Consider the following 18,765-nt stretch of genomic DNA (forward strand, 5'->3'; position numbering starts at 1 on the left):
GTGATATGCAACTGCAATCACACGTCTTGGACTTGACAGATGTCCATTGCCATTTAATTGATTATGTATGCAATGGTTGTTTTTCTGCTGCTCTCATTGTGAAGTGTCCTTGAGCTTGGGAAAGGTGCTATATAAATTAAATATATTATTACAAATTAAACATATTACGTAGGCCACTCATTAGGTTTTGGTTCAGAGCCATGGAGTATGAGAGCAGCTTTGCAAAAGGCTTTGAAACAGAGGCAGAATCAGAGGGAATGAGATGGAGTGAGTTGTTTGTTATGTCTAGCGGTGTTGATGTTCTTTTGCAGTGCCAGAGATCTGAAAACACCAAAGAGTGTGGAGATAAGAGAAGTGTAATGAGCCTTGGATGAAATACACACACACACGGAGACATGTGGGCATGCACATGTGGGTGTACACACTGAGGTCACATGAGTTGGATATTGCAGCTGAGTAGTAACCAATAATGCAGTGACCTGGCGCCCTACTCACTGTCAGTATTAATGCACCTGTAGCACCTTGTGATTCAGATGAAATGATGGAAATAATACTGTGATTGCAGAATGATTTCACAGCTCATCTCAACACGTAAAAACATTTCTTTGTGCTTAACATGCAATAGCTCGCTGGAGGGTTCCCTATAGAATCAATCACAACAAAAACAGAATGTAAATGCGCAGTATGATTCTGCATGCTAGATGTGTTCCTAGGGTTTCTAATGGTAATGGTTAAACTGATAATTATTTTATTGATTACTTTGCTCAAAAATTATAAACGTGAATATTAATCAAAGTTGCTGTCATTTAAGAAATTTCTTAATAATTTCACGTAAGCACCAATTAAAGGAATATTAACTTAAATGCCTTTTTTATTTGATCTCATCTGTTTTACTGAATTATTTATCATATACATTAACATGCTCTCTACATTGTTAAAACTGGTATAAAGTATTAATATTTAATATTTCCAATTAATCACATAAATAAAATATAAAAAATGTAGTACAATTTCAACAAGTAGCAGTCTTTTACTGATGAAATTGCTGTAATTTTTACAGTCACTTTCATTATCTCAGTAAATATGGCTAAACTCCAGCATAATTAGTTAATCTAGAGAAGCAGTAATTGTGGTTTTGTGGTTAAAATATGATTAAGTGAAGTCCTATGTGTTCTCAAGATCAAGATTTTGTATCTGTAACATTTTGTCTTATGTTTTTTCAATAAACTAAATTAATAATATACTACTATAATACTTTTCTATACTAACTATAAATTATTAATCATTGAAATTTAATAGCACATTGAATTCATCTTTTTTTTTTCCTGATTTTTTTTTTCTTTCACATGGATGGATGCAGACTCATTTGCTTTGCATTGCAGTGTGAACGGGTCTCAGTTTGAGATGTTGGCAAGCTGATGGCCATTACAGCAGAATCAAGAGAACGGAGTCTGTGTTTCGTCACACATGACATTTCTCTCACACTCTCCCTGTGGATAAATCTGTGACTTTGTTCTTAACATAATGTACAGCAACTGTGCTTATTTCTGCATGACCTTTTAGGAAATGAAGGTCTGATAAAGTCATTAAACTGGGTTCAAGTGTTTGGCCTTTGACCTTAATCAGGAAGCGCTGCTGATCTTGCGCTTCCCCTTGTGTGGATGTTTGATTGCGCCTCCCAGCAGATCACTGTTGTGTTGTCTGTTCAGTGTCAGAAGACACCTGCTTGCTTTTCAACACCTAAGTCAGTTATGAGACAGACACACACACACACACACACACACACACACACACACACACACACACACACACACACACACACACACACACACACACACACACACACACACACACACACACACACACACACACACACAGGTCTTTCTGGTCCCTTGATTGGCTGACAGGTCTTTCCAGCCATGCGGTGTTTTACCGGTATCAGCACAGGAACTGATAATATACTGAAAATGAACCAGCGAAACGTTTGCTGACTGCATTAACTCAAGTGTGCAATAAAGTGTAGGTGTTTTCATAGTCATGGAAAACCTGGAAATACTGTATTAGGTGATTTCAAAAGCCTGGAAATTAATACAAAGACCTTAAAAGTTATGGAAAAGTCAAATCCTCCTACGAGCTGTATTTACATCTGAAGACATTTAGTGTTATGGAGTCATTTAAATCTAAGTTCATCTAAGTTGATATGTGACGCCTACAAATGGAAGATCATTCTTTCTTTATGCAGTAAACATCAATACAGTGTGATATAGAAATTTGACTGATACCAAGAGCTTGTACTTATTTTTGTCATGGCTCACACCATATATACACTATCATTGAAAAGTGTGTGGTAGGTAAGAGTTTTAAAAGGTTTTGAAAGCAGCCTCTTCTGCTCAACAGGACTGCATTTATTTGATCAAAAATACAGAAAAAAACAGTAATATTGTGAAATATTATTATAATTTAAAATAGTTGTTTTCTATTCAAATGTTTGTTTAAATTTTATTTATTTTTGTGATGTGTATATTTATTTTCAGCATCATTACTCCAGTCTTCAGTGTCACATGATCCTTCAGAACTCATTCTGATATACTGATTTACTGCTCAAGAAACATTTCTGATTATTATCAGTGTTAAAAATCTTCATATTTTTGTTGAAACCGTGGTATTTCGTTTTGCAGGATTCTTTGAGGAAAAGAAAGAAACAGAAAAAACAGAAATCTCTTCTAACATTGTAAAATCTTTACTGTCACTTTTGATCAGTTTAATGTGAATTAAGTTTCTGACACTGTTTCTTTAAACAGGATGGAGAGAATATTTTCTATCTGGCTGTCGATGACATCGAGACGGATACAGAGCTTCTGATTGGCTACCTGGACAGTGATATGGAGGAGGAAGAGGAGGACCTGGAGGAAGACCAGGACATCAAAGATGAAGACGGGAACAGTAAAGAGAGCAAACACCTCAGTGCAGAAACAGGTATGCATGTTTAGGGTCTTTCGAAAAGGGATTATTAATAATTTACACAAAAATAACCATCTAGATCACAATAATTAGGCATACATAGCATAAATAACAACAACAGTAGTAATGATAATTTGAGTAAATGCACAGTTTATGTTTTTGTTGTGGTCTAATGGTCATGTAGTCATAACTGTGTCAAAAAGCAGCAATGAAACACTAATTACAAATCGGTTCCCCATACACATTATCAGGCACTTAAAGGATAGTTCACCCAGAAATGAAAATTTGCTGAAAATGTACTCACCCTCAGGACATCCAAGATGTAGATGAGTTTGTTTCTTCATCAGATTTGGAGAAATGTAGCATTACATCACCAGTGGATGCTCTGCAGTGAATGGGTGCCGTCAGAATGAGAGTCAAACAGCTGATAAAAACATCACAATAATCCACAAGTAATCCACTCCAGTCCATCAGTTTACATCTTGTGAAGAGAAAAGCTGTGTGTTTGTAAGAAACAAATCCATCAAGGCATCAATTTTAAATTTTATTTCTTTCTAAAGTGCGAGTATTCATTTTCCTTTTGTACTTTTCCTCCAGTTAAAAGTACATATTAATTTAGAGCTGTTTTCTGGAGTAAAACAGTGCTTGATCTGTGCAGATTTCTCTCCTGATTCACACAACATACTATGTTGTTGTATTATGTTGTATGATAAATATGCCAGTGCAAAACTAATATCACTGGTTTATAACGTGTGTGTGTGTGTGTGTGTGTGTGTGTGTGTGTGTGTGTGTGTGTGTGTGTGTGTGTGTGTAGAGCTGGTGATTAAGAAGGAAGATTACCCGTGTCTGCTGTGTGAGAGCAGCTTCCCCAGTGAAGAAGTGTTAGCTGAACATCTTCAGAGCCTTCATCAGAGAGGAAGTACAGAGGACAAAGAGTTCAAATGTCACTCCTGCGGAAAAGAGTTTCCTGTCAAACAGGCCCTGCAGCGCCAGTCAGTACCACACACACACACAATATACAGCTTATCAGTGTCTCACGTATTAATGCTGATGTCCTGTTGATTTGCAGTGTTCTTCACTGTACAGAGAGCTCCGCTTCATCAGGAGACCCTTCAAAAGCTCATCAGTGTGTCCTGTGTCACAGCACCTTCTGTTCAGAGTCCAGGTACATCAGTCTCCAGTCGTTTACATTCTCATATGGCCACTAGGGGAAGTCGTGGCCTAATGGTTAGAGAGTTTGACTCCTAACCCTAAGGTTGTGGGTTCAAGTCTCGGGCCGGCAGTACCACGACTGAGGTGACCTTGAGCAAGGCACTGAACCCCCAACTGCTCCCCAGGCGCCGCAGCATAAATGATACCCACTGCTCTGGGTGTGTGTTCACGGTGTGTGTGTGTTCACTGCTGTGTGTGTGTGTGTGTGTGTGTTCACTGATGTGTGTGTGCACTTTGGATGGGTTAAATGCAGAGCATGAATTCTGAGTATGGGTCACCATACTTGGCTGTATGTCACGTCACTTTCTGTTTCCCTTTGAAACATGCCACATTACAGAAGAGAGCATTTCCTGTTGATTTTAAGTTAAAATTGAATGTTTGTGTGTGCAGTTTTGAGCAGCATAAAGAGGTGTGTAAAGGAGACGGTCGGTTCATCTGTAAGGTTGAGAGCTGTGGGAAAAGATTCCGGAGTAAAGACGCCCTGAAGAAACACAAAGGCAACGTCCACACAGGTTGGTCTCACACACACACACACACACACACACACACACACACACACACACACACACACACACACACACACACACACACACACACACATGCCAGAGAGAGAAATTTCCCGTCTGTAATGAGAGTCTAATCAGCGGCTGTTTAACATCTTCATTAATCTCTTCATTTCTGAGCCGCTCTTCATCCCCTCTGTCTGTCAGATAAACGCTAAGCGCTCCCTCCCTCTCTACACTCATCTTTTCACCAGACTCTCAGCGCGTCTGTCTCTCTGCCAGAAGCGCACACATCTGAGAAAACGAGTCGAAGGCCCCTAATCGGCTGATGAAAGCGCGTATCAGAATGTTTTCAGTGTTATTGTCAGTAATTATAATTGGACCGTTTAGCCACATGCAAGTAAATCAGTCATTTGCAAATGAATCCAAACAGCAAGCTAAACGATTAACTGAGCGCTTGTGGAAGTGCTTACAGCTATATAAATAATTATGTGTGTTTTGCTATAGTAAGGGTCTTTAAAGTGGACATGGAAAAGAGGATTTTGCTGTTTTGAAATAAAGCTTTGACATACTATGTAGATGTAAACGTTACAACATAAATCTCTCTCCCTAGTCCAACCAAACCTCTTTTTCATTGTTTTGTTCTGTGCTTTCTGGGCTGTAAATATCAGCTCTGGATCGGCTCCTCAGACACACAAGTTGAAAAAAAACTTAAAATTAAGCTAATTGGTACAAAACAAGATATCTCATATTGTAATTAACAAATCTTTCTACACTTTGCATGCTAACAACTTGTTTGTTTGCAGTGAAGTTATTTTATTTGCAATTTTTGTTTGCTATGAATTTTATGTTATTTATCGAAGTAACTTCTGACTGTGAAGTTATTTAGATAAATAATTATTAATTAATTATAATTATTAAAGCCAACAACCACACAACCACAACCAAGGTCACATTTACCTTTGTGGGATGAAATTCAGTGGACGAAATACAGTCATTTCAATAGAAATCCATGCAGTCTGGAAATTCCACACTCAGACTTTGCACTGGTTTTATGTTTTTAAACTTTGAACATGTAAATTTGCTGTGTTGACTGTTGTGTACCTGTTACAGAGATAATAATAAAATGAAAATCTGTCATCATTTACTCACACTCAAGTTGCTTTAAACCTGTATAAGTTTCTTCTGTTGAACACACACACACACACACACACACACACACACACACACACACACACACACACACACACACACACACACACACACACACACACACACACACACACACACAATATATTTTGAAGAATGTTAGTAATCATAATCAAATAGTTGCTGGAATCCATTGACTTCCACTCCAAGTCAATGGCTAGCAGCAACTTTTTGGTTACCATTATCTTCTGTGTTCAACATACTGTAAGAAAGAAAATCATGCAGGTTTGGAACGACTTGAGGGTAAAAAAATGATGTCAGAATTTTTATTTTTTGGGTGTACTATGCCTTTAAGTTTCAACAGTATGCCAGTATGCTGAAATTAACCAATCACATGAGAGTTCATTTACGGATTGGAATCTTAAGGACACGCTACCAAAAACAAACAAATAAACAAAACTAAAACACTAAATTCTGACTGTTTTTGCTGCAAGAAACCTTGACTAACATTAAAGTGTATTACCAAATAAAGTGTAGAATATGAGCTTTAAAATTATTTTCAATAAACCAGCGCTTTAAGAACTGTTATCGAGGGATATTGTATCTTCCTTTTCTACAGGAAATACGTGTTAGCTGACCTTTCACCCCTTTTAAATATTGATGTTTTCGTCTTAGTGTTGTACTTCATGCTGATGCAGTGTCTCCATTAGCAGCTCCTCATGCCATCAGGATGTGTCCTGCTGCTCATGTGATGTATGATCTGTGTGTGTGTGTGTGTAGGGAGTGCTCGCAGGAAGTTGGTATGCACCATCTGTAATAAGAAGTGCTCGTCCTCACTCAACCTGCAGGAGCACCGCAAGGTCAGATCATCCCTCCATAAATCTCCTCTTATCGTTCATCCAGTCCATCTCTTCATATTTCTTACCTTTCGCTCGTCTGTTTTGGCTTTAATCTCTCTCCTCTGTCGAGCCATCTATCCGTCTGTCCTTTTTCTGGCCCTGTCTCAAATGGCACGCTCAGCGCTTGCTGTGCTCCATACTTTTAGTCCGCACTTTAAGCACTAAAGGAATTACACAAATCAGGTAATGGAATAAACATTTAAAAACATCTAGCACTGAACACACTTTGCACCACGCAGTTCTCCATCTTGCAGGCTGGATCTGAGTGCTTGGTTGTGAAGGATGTTGCAGACGACTATGATCTGAAATACTTAACTGTCTACCGTATAGCGTCTATTTTGAGTAATTTTGTCTCTGATATATGTAAGCCCGTTTCTGCCACTGAATAAAAACTTTATAAAGTTATTGCTACTTTTTATCTCACAATCCTGACTGTTTTTCTCACAATTCCAACTTTTTTCTCAGAATCGCACGATATAAACTCGCAATTGAAAGTTTGAAAGTTTTATATATACCATTGAGAGTTATGTCGCAATTCTGACTTGTTTTCCTCACAATTGCAAATTTCTGCAATCTTAAAAAGCAAACTCAGAATTGCGAGAAAAAAAATCAGACTTGCGAGTTCACTTTATAACACAATTGCGACGTATCTTGCAATTCTGAGAAAAAACAAAATGTTGGAATTGCGAGATATAAAGTCACAATTGCGTTATAAAGTAAACTTTTTTCTTGCAATTGTGAATGTACATCTCACATTTCTGAGTTTGTTTTTTAGAATTGCATGATATAAACTGACAGTTCTGACTTTTTTCGTTACAGTTGAGAGTTTATATCTCACAATTCTGACTTTATAATGTGCAAATTTCTTGTTATAAAGTCAGAAAGTAACCGTGTCACAGATAAAGATCACAAGAGCAAAAATCCATGTCAAGTTCACCATTTAGGACCTCTTCTCTCATATCTTGCTTAAGTTCTCAACTTCCTCTTTTTTTATTTCTTTGGCTGCTGTCTGATCCATACATGTAATTCTGTCCTAGTCTGTTTCATTGTTTTTGAAAAGCTGGAAAAAAGAAAGAAATGTAGCCATCTTAGACTCTGGTCCGCTCTTGTATGCCGTCCATCTCTCTCTGTCTCTCAGCTTTCTGTTGATGTTGTAAGGTTTTCCACTGGTGTGAGTGTGTATAGAAAGGTTGTCTTTCGTTTCACAACTCATCCCCGTGGCCCTTGTGAAATTTAAGAGCTGGGGAGTCCAGACTGCCCGACCTTCCTGCTGGCGTCAGGGCTCCTCTGCAAAAAGACCCGAGGAATATCAAACAAATAGCTTCATCATCATCTCCAAATCACCACAAAAGTCTGTCCCTGCTCCATTTTTTCCTTTGAAGATTCATGGTTAGAGTGTGTGGGCATCCTTTTCAATATATATTCCACTTTATAGATGCTTTTCAATGAAACCGCAATGCTAAACCTTGGCAGAGCGAGTTGAAAGCGACAAATGAAGGTCATTTGATTTTCTGACTGAAGGAGGTAGGTGTAGAACCACAACGCAGGTTTAATATTCTTATGATTGGAATGCATCCCGAGCTGTTCCCACTGCTCCACCAAACCAACATCCCGCTCTGTTTTGGCCTGGAAAATGCTATTGTCACTCTCTTTGCCTAAACTTAACGTAAAACAGGCACTTCCTCCTGTCAGCGTTCACTCCTCAGCGGTTATCAGCGCAGCCGTTCTGAGAGCGAGCCTTTCCAGTCACAGCTGTCCGTTTGCTGCTGTGGTGTACATTTCTGATTGCTCGGAAATGCTAATGTTTCTGTAAAATTCATCCCAGGGGTAATGTTAAATTCAAACCTGTTTGCAGCTTCTATGTTGTTTTGTTTTATTGGACACTTTCCTGCTCTGAATCAAAGATGCATTCAAATGATTTAATATTATTTTAGAATGTTTTTATAATATTGCTACCCAGGCTCATTGTAAATACGCACCTCTACCTATACTTCTTTAAAACTCAAAAAAATGTACCTATACATATGAATGGCTGCACTAGAGGCAACTTTTATTCCTTTTCACACAAAATATGATTTACAGGGCAGAGTTGATTAAAGAAGCCTAATTTCTTGCACAATATTGCATTATGTCTTCAAAATAATTTTAAGATGCTGCGAGATTGGAAAACTGGTGCTTTTGATCGTTAGCGTCACATATCCAGCTTCATACGTATGGGTTTTCTAATGCAATAGGTTTGCTAAAATAGCTCAGTTGCATCAGTGAATGTGTTTTTATATCACCTCTGCATTTGTGGATCATCTACAGAATCAGTTCGTCAGAATTATCTTCTGCTGGTTTCCATGCCACTTTTAGGAAATGAACGAGCTGATGCAGCAGCAAAGTAGGCTTTTAATCAGGAAGGAAATGAATGTCAAATTCCTAAATCAGATATCAGACCTGTTATTAATCGTGATATAATCAATAAGTGGCAAGAAGAGTGGGATACGTGCACAAATATTAAATCACATGAAATCCACCTGGAAATCTTAAACAGATTTTTAATCTTACCTGAAACCAGATTTGATCAAGTAGCCTTTACCAGATGTCATATAGGTCATACAAGACTGACTCATGCATTTTTGCTTAAAGGTGAAGACCCAACTCTGTGCGTTTTATGCAGGTTTGATCTTTCTATGAAACATATTCTTTTGGACTGTCTCGGTTTTAATGCAAGTAGAAAGCTCTTTTATGAAGTTAGTTTACTTAAGCACTTATTTAGTAAGATTTTGCCTGAAAAGGTTTTTTTTTATTAAATAAATATGGTATAATATGTGATCCTGGAGCACAAAACCAGTCTTAAAGGGGTCATATGATGCGATTTCAAGTTTTCCTTTCTCTTTGGAGTGTAACAAGCTCTTGGTGCATGAAGAAGATCTGTAAAGTTGCAAAGACTAAAGTCTCAAATCCAAAGAGATATTCTTTATAAAAGTTAACAGTCAACCACACCCCCTTAAAACGTCTCGTTCTAACACGCCCCCACATCTCTACGTCACTATGTGGGAAGATTTGCATAACACCGCCTAAATGTTCACACAAAGAAAGAAAGCGTAATGTTATTCTCTCTGTTGCCGCAGCTGCCGTGTTGTGGAGTTGCTGTGTGTTTCGTTGTGAAAGCGACACTACTTTGTTTGGCCTTCCAAAAGAGGACATGACTAGAAATCAGTGGTTAAGTTGTACTTCAACACTGTTACAGAACAGTTCAACCCAGATATTCAGATGTGTGCAGCACATTTTATAGAGGATGAGGAGTGTTTCCTGAACCAGTAGTCTGCAATGTGTCTGTGGCACAACAGCTGTTTATATAAAGTTGGGCAGTTCAAACTTTGCAAGGACAGTCTGGTGCTTCTGACTTTGGGGTTTTAAGTACGTTTTTTATATTTAAATAATTTGCCAATGATGATTCAAACGCGAGTTTTGAGCAGTAGAGTAGGTTTGTTGTTTGTTGTTTCTCCGATCACAAATGCAGACATGGTTTAATGTTTACGCAGCGCGATACACAATGCAACGCAACGCGTAAAAAACACAGTATAAGTCATTATAATCAGTAATTATGTCATCACTGGATGTAACAAATGCCTCGTTTGTAATGGGTTTTATTGGTTTTGTCTCATCTAGTGATGTATGGATCTCAAACAAATCTTCTTAGTGAACCAGTCGAACCAGTTCACCAAATCTATCTGAATCGTTTGAAATGGTTCGTGTCTTCAGTACGCACTAATCCACAAATTACATAAGTTATTCGATTTATAAACATGCCTTACACTTCCTCCAACACAAAATAAACCAATACCCTGAGTTATTCAGTTACTCCTAACAGTACATTGACTGAACTGCTAAAAGAGAACCGATGATGGGATGTGCACGAGCAGCTGGACTTAAGTCTCGTGCTGCTGGGAGACAACATAGTATGTTGAGGGGCGTAACATTTCCATCACACGCTTGAGGCATTCGGCCAATCACAATGCACTGGATAGCTGGCCAATCAGAGCACACCTTGCTTTTTCAGACTGATGAGCTTTGTAGAAATCGACGCGTTTCAGAAGGCGGGGCATAGAGGAGAAACAATAATGTACATTATATGGAAAATAATGTTTTTTGAACCTTAAACCGCATAAACACATTGAATTACACCAAATACACCAAATAATGTTCTTTTTAGCAACATCATATCACCCCTTTAAGTCACTGGGGTATAGCCAGAAATACATTGTATGGGTCAAAATGATTGATTTTTCTTTTATGCCAAAAATCATTAGTATATTAAGTAAAGATCATGTTCCATGAAGATATTTTGTAAATTTCCTACTGTAAATATATTAAAACGTAATTTTTGATTAGTAATATGCATTGCTAAGAACCTCATTTGGGCAATTTTAAAGGTGATTTTCTCAATATTTAGATTTTTTTTTTTTGCACCCTCAGATTCCAGATATTCAAATAGTTGTATCTCAGCCAAAAATTGTCCTAACAAACCATACATCAATGGAAAGCTCATTTATTCAGCTTTCAGATGATGTATAAATCTCAATTTCCAAAAATTGATCCTTATGACTGGTTTTGTTGTCCAGGGTCACATATTACTTCCTGTGTTTGTTTGCTTGGGCTTTATTGTATTTTTGTCTTTGAGTCTTTGCCTTGAAAATAGCCTAAGATGCTGACATGGCATTAAATAAAAATATACTATTTTTATATATTTACTACTTTTGCATTTGTTAACACTATTGGGTAGTGTTACACGTCGCAATACGTATCTGAAGCAGTGTAAATGCAAAAATATGTGCCTGTAGCAACGTAAAAAAATAAATTAATAAAGTGCGGCCACAGTCACGTATTGAATGCACGATTTAGCAACATTTACTGAACATTTGACTTTAAAACTGCCGTGAAACGTGCAGTAAGATACATAATATTGTGTTGCAGAAACGTCGCCACAAGCACATATTTCCAATGAGCCTGGGTTGAAATATTTGCTAGTGGTGTAAGTAGGTTGAATAACATCTATCCATTTAGTATGACCTTTATTCTACGTCAAAAGAAAGTTAGTTTAGTGGGAAGCTGATCTATTATCATTTTTGGTAATTAATGCATATATAGCACGTGTACTTTCTCAACTCATCGATGAAAGAGTTTTATCATTAGGTCTAATAAAAACTCCCCCACAGCGTGATGAATTTATGTTTCATTTCAGCAGAATGAAGTTTCAATCTCTGTGGCCTTCATTTCCTGGGCTGCCCGTTATGCAGACACAGTTTGGTCACATACCTTTTTCCTGGCTTTCCATCCCTCTCCATCTTTGTCTTTGTAATAGATGTCCAGCCTTCCTTTTTTGCACCAGACTGTGTCCATCTGACTGCAGACCGTTCGTACCAGCCGTGTCATTTGGAAAGCCTGCGAATATGATTAGCTCTGTGAGAGTGGAGACTTGAAAGCTTTCTGCAGAGTCTCTTCCACATGCAGACAGTTTCTCTATACGTTTATAAACTGGCATGAGAAGATTACAAGTGCCAAGCATTTCACAGAAAACTAAGCCATCAGAGCTGTGAATGGAGCTTGTAGCTCTGCTCTCAGTACTTCAAGACATTAAAAGAAAATGTTAGAAATTACTTTCAGAGCATTAATAGAATGCCATTTCAAATTAAATGACCATACAAAATCAGATATATTCAAAGTAGAGTGGGGTAAGATGGGCCTTTTTTATGTAAAAGAATAGTTCACACAAAAATTAAACTTCTGTCATCATTTATTCACCCTCATGTCGTATCAAACCCATAAGACTTCCGTTCATATTTGACAAATTAACAAATTAAGAAATTTTTCAACAAATATTTTTCAAGATATTTTTAATGAAAACATAGCCGTATCTGCTGTTCTACTGCAAGTCCATTAAACCACAACTTTGATGCTTCAAAAAGTGAATTAAAAACAGACAAGTACAGTTGAGGTTTATGTGTGTTTAATGTTTACACGTGAGCACTAGCCTACATTAAATTTGTTCATCATATAAAGTGATCATGTATCTAAAGAAGACTTTTTACAATGTCTTCATTAACTTCTGGAAGCATTAAAGTTTTGGTGTAGAGGACTTTCAATGGAGGGACAGAAATCTCTCAGGTTTGATTAAAAAATAAAAATCTTAATTTTTGTTATGAAGCTGAATGAAAGTCTGGTCCCACTTTATTATTTGCATTGAACCAATTGATTAATTTAAATGTAAGTACATGGTAGTTAAGGCCACTTCATATAAAGTGGGGCCGAAAGTCTTATGGGTTTGGAATGACATGAGGGTGAGTAAAGAATAACAGATGAATTAATAACAAAATGAGTCCAGGTCACATATGCATCTTGTGATACCACTTACCCACTGACACATCTTACCCCACCCTGCCCTTTATAAGTCTTTATAGGTGCTCACACAGATAATGTTTAAACATAATATTTACTTGACATCTTAACATTTTAACAAAACAGAATTAGAAGCAGCCATCGCTGCAAAAAGGGCGCTGGAAAATCCCTCAGATTTATAGTTAGGGCACATTTTTGACAGTCGTATAAAACTTGAGTGAGTGTTTAATTGGGCGATTACTTTGTGTAAAACCACTACATAGTTTCTGAGCAGGACTGTCATCGCTTCTTTATACAGTGCTACTAATTTTACTAGAATGACAGTAACTCTCAGTTAGCAACTTCAAGCATCACAGCTTTTCCAGTAATAACCTGTTTGATATTAATAGAAGTAGTTAGTACGAAACACGAAAATAATAGCACACACTCCTAGAATGCTGTAACACTCAAGTTACTGAAGTATATTGAATCGGCTCATTCTTACAGTTTCTTTCTAAAGTGATTCAGTTCAATTGAGTTATCACTCAATAGTGTTCATGCCTCTTTAAATGGCTTCAATATAGGTGGCAACTTTATGTTATTAGTTTGTAGTGTAGCCAACTACGTTTCAAAAGAGTTAGAAGCTACAAACTTCTAATAATTTAAAGTAGTTAAACAAAATTATTAGAAGCGTGCAGCTTGGGAATATAGTGTTTCAAAGTACTTCAACACTGGTTTTACATCAAGTTCTGTGACACATGTGGCGCCTTGTTTTCATCATACTAGATGAAGTAGCAGAGACAATTTGACAGTTTTATTATGGAGCGATTGCAGTTTTAAATGGAAACTGACTGGAGAGAGTTCACAGTAATTTGTACCTCCTGATTCCCTGTGAGAAATCGGACTGAAACGTTCAGACGGAATGAAATGTGAACATTTTTTAGCTGACTTGTGTTACTCAAAACCGCTCAGAAGTTTAATTACATTTCCGTCTGTCCGTGTGTGTGTGTTTGTGTGTTGTCCTCTGTGAATTGGGTTAAGGATATTTTCAAGGTCACACACCAAGAACAGGCAACTAAATCCCACCCAAGAGTTCAACAATCACCCTCAACGGTCCATTAAAAGACCTCAGAGGTGTTCTGGTCATTACGTTCTTACACTGAGCGCTCGGTTCTGGTCTGGGCTGTCAGTGTGTTGTACTTTGTGGTTACTAAACACAACTGGTGACACTGAAAGTTCACCGTTTGAAATTTTGCTATTGTTCTGAGCCCTTAAAGGGGCCTCATGTCATTTCAAACCTTTTTTTTTTTTTTTAGAGGAATGTCTCAATGTTTTAGTTTTTAGTTTTGGAATTAAATGGTAACCAAACTTGGTGGGTTACCAACATTCTTTGAAATATCTTGTTTGGTGTTTCAGAAACTGAAAAAACTGAAACTTGGTGTATTTTCAGGTTCATGAGATATTTGACTGTACTGACTGTGATAAAAAGTTCATCTCCACGAATCAGTTGAAGCGACACATGATTACACACTCTGGTAAAGAACATGCACTCACATACAAATAATTCCAAGCGTAAAAACGAGTATAATAAGATGGTGTTGGTTTGTTATTTCTGACGTGTGTGTAGAAAAGCGTCCGTACACCTGTGACATCTGCAGCCGGAGCTTCAAGCGTCTGGATCAGGCCACGGCTCACAAGATCATCCACAGTGAAGATAAACCATACAAGTGTAAGCTGTGCTGGAAGGAGTTCGCCCACCGCAACGTCTACAAGAACCACAAAAAGGTACTGATCAGTGTGTGTTCTTGATGTCTCGAGAGGGCTTCGTTTGTTCCAGTTCAAAGCCACGCTGAGCGGAAGAATTAAACAGGAAAGACAGATGGTTGGATGGACAGAGAGGCTGACAGATTTTTGGCCAAATAAACTGCTGGCATTTTATCTTAATGGAGATCTGGAGCCCAATCAGCCACTGTGGAGCCTAATCAGAACCTTCAGCCTAACCATGACCTGTAATGACCCTGTGTGACCCCTGACCTTTACACCCCGCAGATAGCATTAACCCCAAAACCCCACACAGCTCTGAGCCGAGATAGTGTGTGAAATAAAGAAAAGAGATCTAGAAGGATAATATTTACTTTCTTAACAAATGACTCCAATATTTTGTTTAGAAAGTAAATATGAAAACCTTTTTTCTTTCTGCTGATTTGAAGGAAACATTACATTCACTTTTTATTTTTTTAACTAAATATGAATGGTATTTTAATTGTACAATTTTGCTGATGCCATATCAGGAGTTTTCAAAGTTTTTGATGCCATTGTCTCTCAGATATGATGAGCACCTAGCATGGGACCCCTTCCTAAAATATAAGGACTGCTTTATATATTCATATGTACAACTCTTTATAATACTGTTTGTAATTAGGACCATTTATAACATTTATATTACTTTTATTTATTTATTTATTTATTTATTTATATTTTACAATTATAATTTATAATTTATATAATATAATTTATTTATATTTTACAATTATAATTATAACAACTATTTATAATAGTTGTTATAATTATAATGGTGGTTAAAGTGTGATATTATAAAATCAACAAAATGTAAATTACAATGGAGGGGCTGAAATCTGTCAGGTTCCAATCTTAAAAATCGTAATTTGTGCTTTGAAGATGAATGAAAGTCTTACAGGTTAAGAGCAATGTGAGGGTGAGCGAATGATGACATTTTTTTGGTGCAGTAATCCTCTAAGTGCACAACAAGTTTGAAAGCCATAAAAATACATTTTGTAAGTTTTATTTTTTTTTCTTTAACCTAACCCAAATTTACGGCCCACTGTTTTGCAAACCGCTGTTCTAGGTCTTTGCGCGCTGGTTTCTAGGGTGTTCTGGGTGGTTAATTTGTGGTTAAAACAACCCGAGTCAATACCGTCCACCAAAGAAAATCTGAAGTATGAAAAGTTACCTCAACCTCAACAAGCCACTGAAATATGTCACATTATGGAAGTTTAATGTATTGTGAATGGTGTTTCATATTATAATAAAACACTTCTCTGACCTGTTTTTCTGTCTGCAGACTCATTCGGAGGAGAGGCCTTTCCAGTGTGAGGAGTGTAAGGCCCTGTTCCGCACCCCGTTCTCCTTACAGCGCCACCTCCTCATTCATACCAGTAAGTGTGTGTGTGTGTGTGTGATATCAGACACAACTCTCCAAACACACATGCAACACAAACCGCTCAAAGCATCTTGACGCTCAAATCAGACCCCGTCCAGACAGACAGTGCCCCCTGAACCCTGGGCTCTGTGTCTGCGGGTGCAGGGGCTCATGGAGCCGACTGCTCAGGGCAGGATGGACCTCAGCGCTGCTCTGCCCAGTCTAGACTGATCACACTGAGATTATTGAGCTAGAGGAATTTCCTGCTGTCCTCCCCAGAGACTCTCTCTCTCTCTCACACACACAAACACACACACACACACACACACACACACACACACACACACACACACACACACACACACACACACACACACACATCAGTGAGACCTACAGGGCTAACACTCTTTTATGTATCTGTAGGCCGGGGTTAGGCAGAGAGAAACAAAGTGTTGTGTGGGTTTAGATTTGTGTGTGGTTACTCTGATATGTGCTGAATTTACAGTGTGTGTGTGTGTGTGTGTGTGTGTGTGTGTGTGTGATCACTTACAGCCCACTGTGACATAATCTTAACCATCTGTGTCAATATTTGGTTATGAAATAAAGCTGTTTTTGTGACCATCTATTAAATACACATTATCGTTTTTAAAAGACCCAAGTGGCTCAGTAGGGTGAGTCCTCCACAAATATTTTACACACACCCCCCCGTGTGTGTGTGTGTGTGTGTGTGTTTATAGTTTAGGTCTTCATGAGGGCCTTTTGGTGTAGCATCTTTTACACTTAATCAAAGATCAGTATTTACATTGCAGAGGCTATTGACAAATCAACCAATCTTTTGTTATTATTGGCATTGTGCTTGACCGATCTTGGACCAGCTGCCAAAAATGTTTTGATGCAGAATGCTATTGGTGGTCGTAGCTGCTCAGTACCAGGAGCGCAAATACCTCAATCACCTTCAGAGGGAATTCAGAGATCAACAAAGATCTGAAATGACATCTTACAAGTGGAGTTTTGGTACACACCGAAGAACTCTGCAATTGTGGACTAGAATCAGTCGCTCACCGGACAAGACCTGCTACGTGATGGAGCTACAGAACGGCATACCCAGTTTCTTCTAAGAAGACAGCACACCACCTAATGGGCTCTGAAATGTGTCCAAATACCAGCAAAACCACCTCAAGAATAAAGAGATTCACTGGTATGGAAAGAAGGAAGATTAACATCTCATGTGATGACAAGGCTGGTGTAGCCTCCTGTGTGCTCATTCAGTTAAAGACCCTGTTCTTAGTCCAGGTTTTTATAACCCTGTGTTCAGTCTGTTCTGCTGGTGATTAGATGCGGTGACGTGTTGGACTCGATTCAACCATTTATAGACCAGAACTAGAGTTTTGGCACAGCCTCTGGATGTTTGTTACAGAAGGCATTGTTCGAGCAGCCATAGAGGTTTTCACAGCACATATTTACGTTTTTTTGGTGTAGGATTTTGTGGGATTTGAAGAAGACTTTAGAAGAGCAACAGACTCCCATCTTCTGAAAAGAATAGTGACCTCCTCTGAGAGAAACTTTTAACCTGATCTTTTACCATTCCTCTTTAAACCTCTCCATCTTCCAAAACAACAGGAAATAGAGGGTTGACATCCTTTTCTTCTAAAGCAAAAAGTGGCTCATAAAAGGATAATGGGGCCATTTTTGACTCTCAGGGCAGCAAAGTGGGTTCGGACACAAAGCAAGTCCCTGTTAAGCTGCGCTTTTAAATGTGGAACAATGACGGTGGGCATTTTTCTAAAGTTTGGCATCTCAAAGGGAGTCCAGGTGTGATGTTAGAATGGGATGCTTGAATCACTGTGACTGCAATCATATGGCTTTTCTGCTCTTCTCCGTCCAGGTGAGAGAACGTTTAAGTGCGACCAGTGTGACGCCACCTTCAAGCGCAAGGACACTCTCAACGTGCACATTCAGGTCGTACACGATGGCCACAAGAAGTACAAGTGTGACCTGTGTGAGAAGGCCTTCGTCACGCCATCTGTGCTCAAGAGTCACAAGAAGGTGAGTTCAGAATCAGAGACGTTTGGTACTCACACAGAATCTGACACAGATCTCTGCAGAATGCGTTGACAATTTGAAACTCTATTCATAGTTCTACATATGCCCTGCCCTGTTATTCAGTATTTTTTGGCTAATTTGACAATGCTGTCATCTACTAATAAGAGTTTAAATGTGTGGAATTTTCGCAGTCATTTCAATAGGAATACTTGCGTGAGGGCAGAAGATTTTCACACACAGATTGTGCAAGGGGTTAAAAATAGAAAGCTGCTTGGTTTGAAAGTGACTTCTGTTTGAGTTGTGCTTCATATATCGTTACATTATTGACAGTAGACAATTATACTGTTTTGCCTAAGAAGCGCACCTAAATAATATCAGCTCTGTGCAACATTTAAATTTTTTTTAATCATTTCCACCGAGTGCCAGATATTCCCCTCAAATCAGTCTGCAGATTTCATATTGATCTGGTCACGAG

At 38.2% G+C, this 18,765-nt stretch overlaps 1 protein-coding gene across 1 annotated transcript in view; it reads left to right on the forward strand.

Moving 5' to 3' along the window:
* The window catches only part of prdm5 (PR domain containing 5), a 71,594-nt gene that overhangs the window by 13,034 nt on the left and 39,795 nt on the right, over positions 1-18,765 (forward strand). The window contains exons 4-12 of the mRNA XM_042712587.1: positions 2,802-2,976; positions 3,776-3,953; positions 4,031-4,126; positions 4,564-4,685; positions 6,606-6,685; positions 14,538-14,622; positions 14,715-14,872; positions 16,170-16,263; positions 18,133-18,293. Coding sequence (XP_042568521.1) covers positions 2,802-2,976; positions 3,776-3,953; positions 4,031-4,126; positions 4,564-4,685; positions 6,606-6,685; positions 14,538-14,622; positions 14,715-14,872; positions 16,170-16,263; positions 18,133-18,293 — 1,149 coding nt within the window. The remainder of the gene's footprint in view (positions 1-2,801; positions 2,977-3,775; positions 3,954-4,030; positions 4,127-4,563; positions 4,686-6,605; positions 6,686-14,537; positions 14,623-14,714; positions 14,873-16,169; positions 16,264-18,132; positions 18,294-18,765) is intronic.

This window comes from Cyprinus carpio, chromosome A23, assembly GCF_018340385.1.
Source record: "Cyprinus carpio isolate SPL01 chromosome A23, ASM1834038v1, whole genome shotgun sequence".
Lineage (NCBI taxonomy): Eukaryota > Metazoa > Chordata > Actinopteri > Cypriniformes > Cyprinidae > Cyprinus > Cyprinus carpio.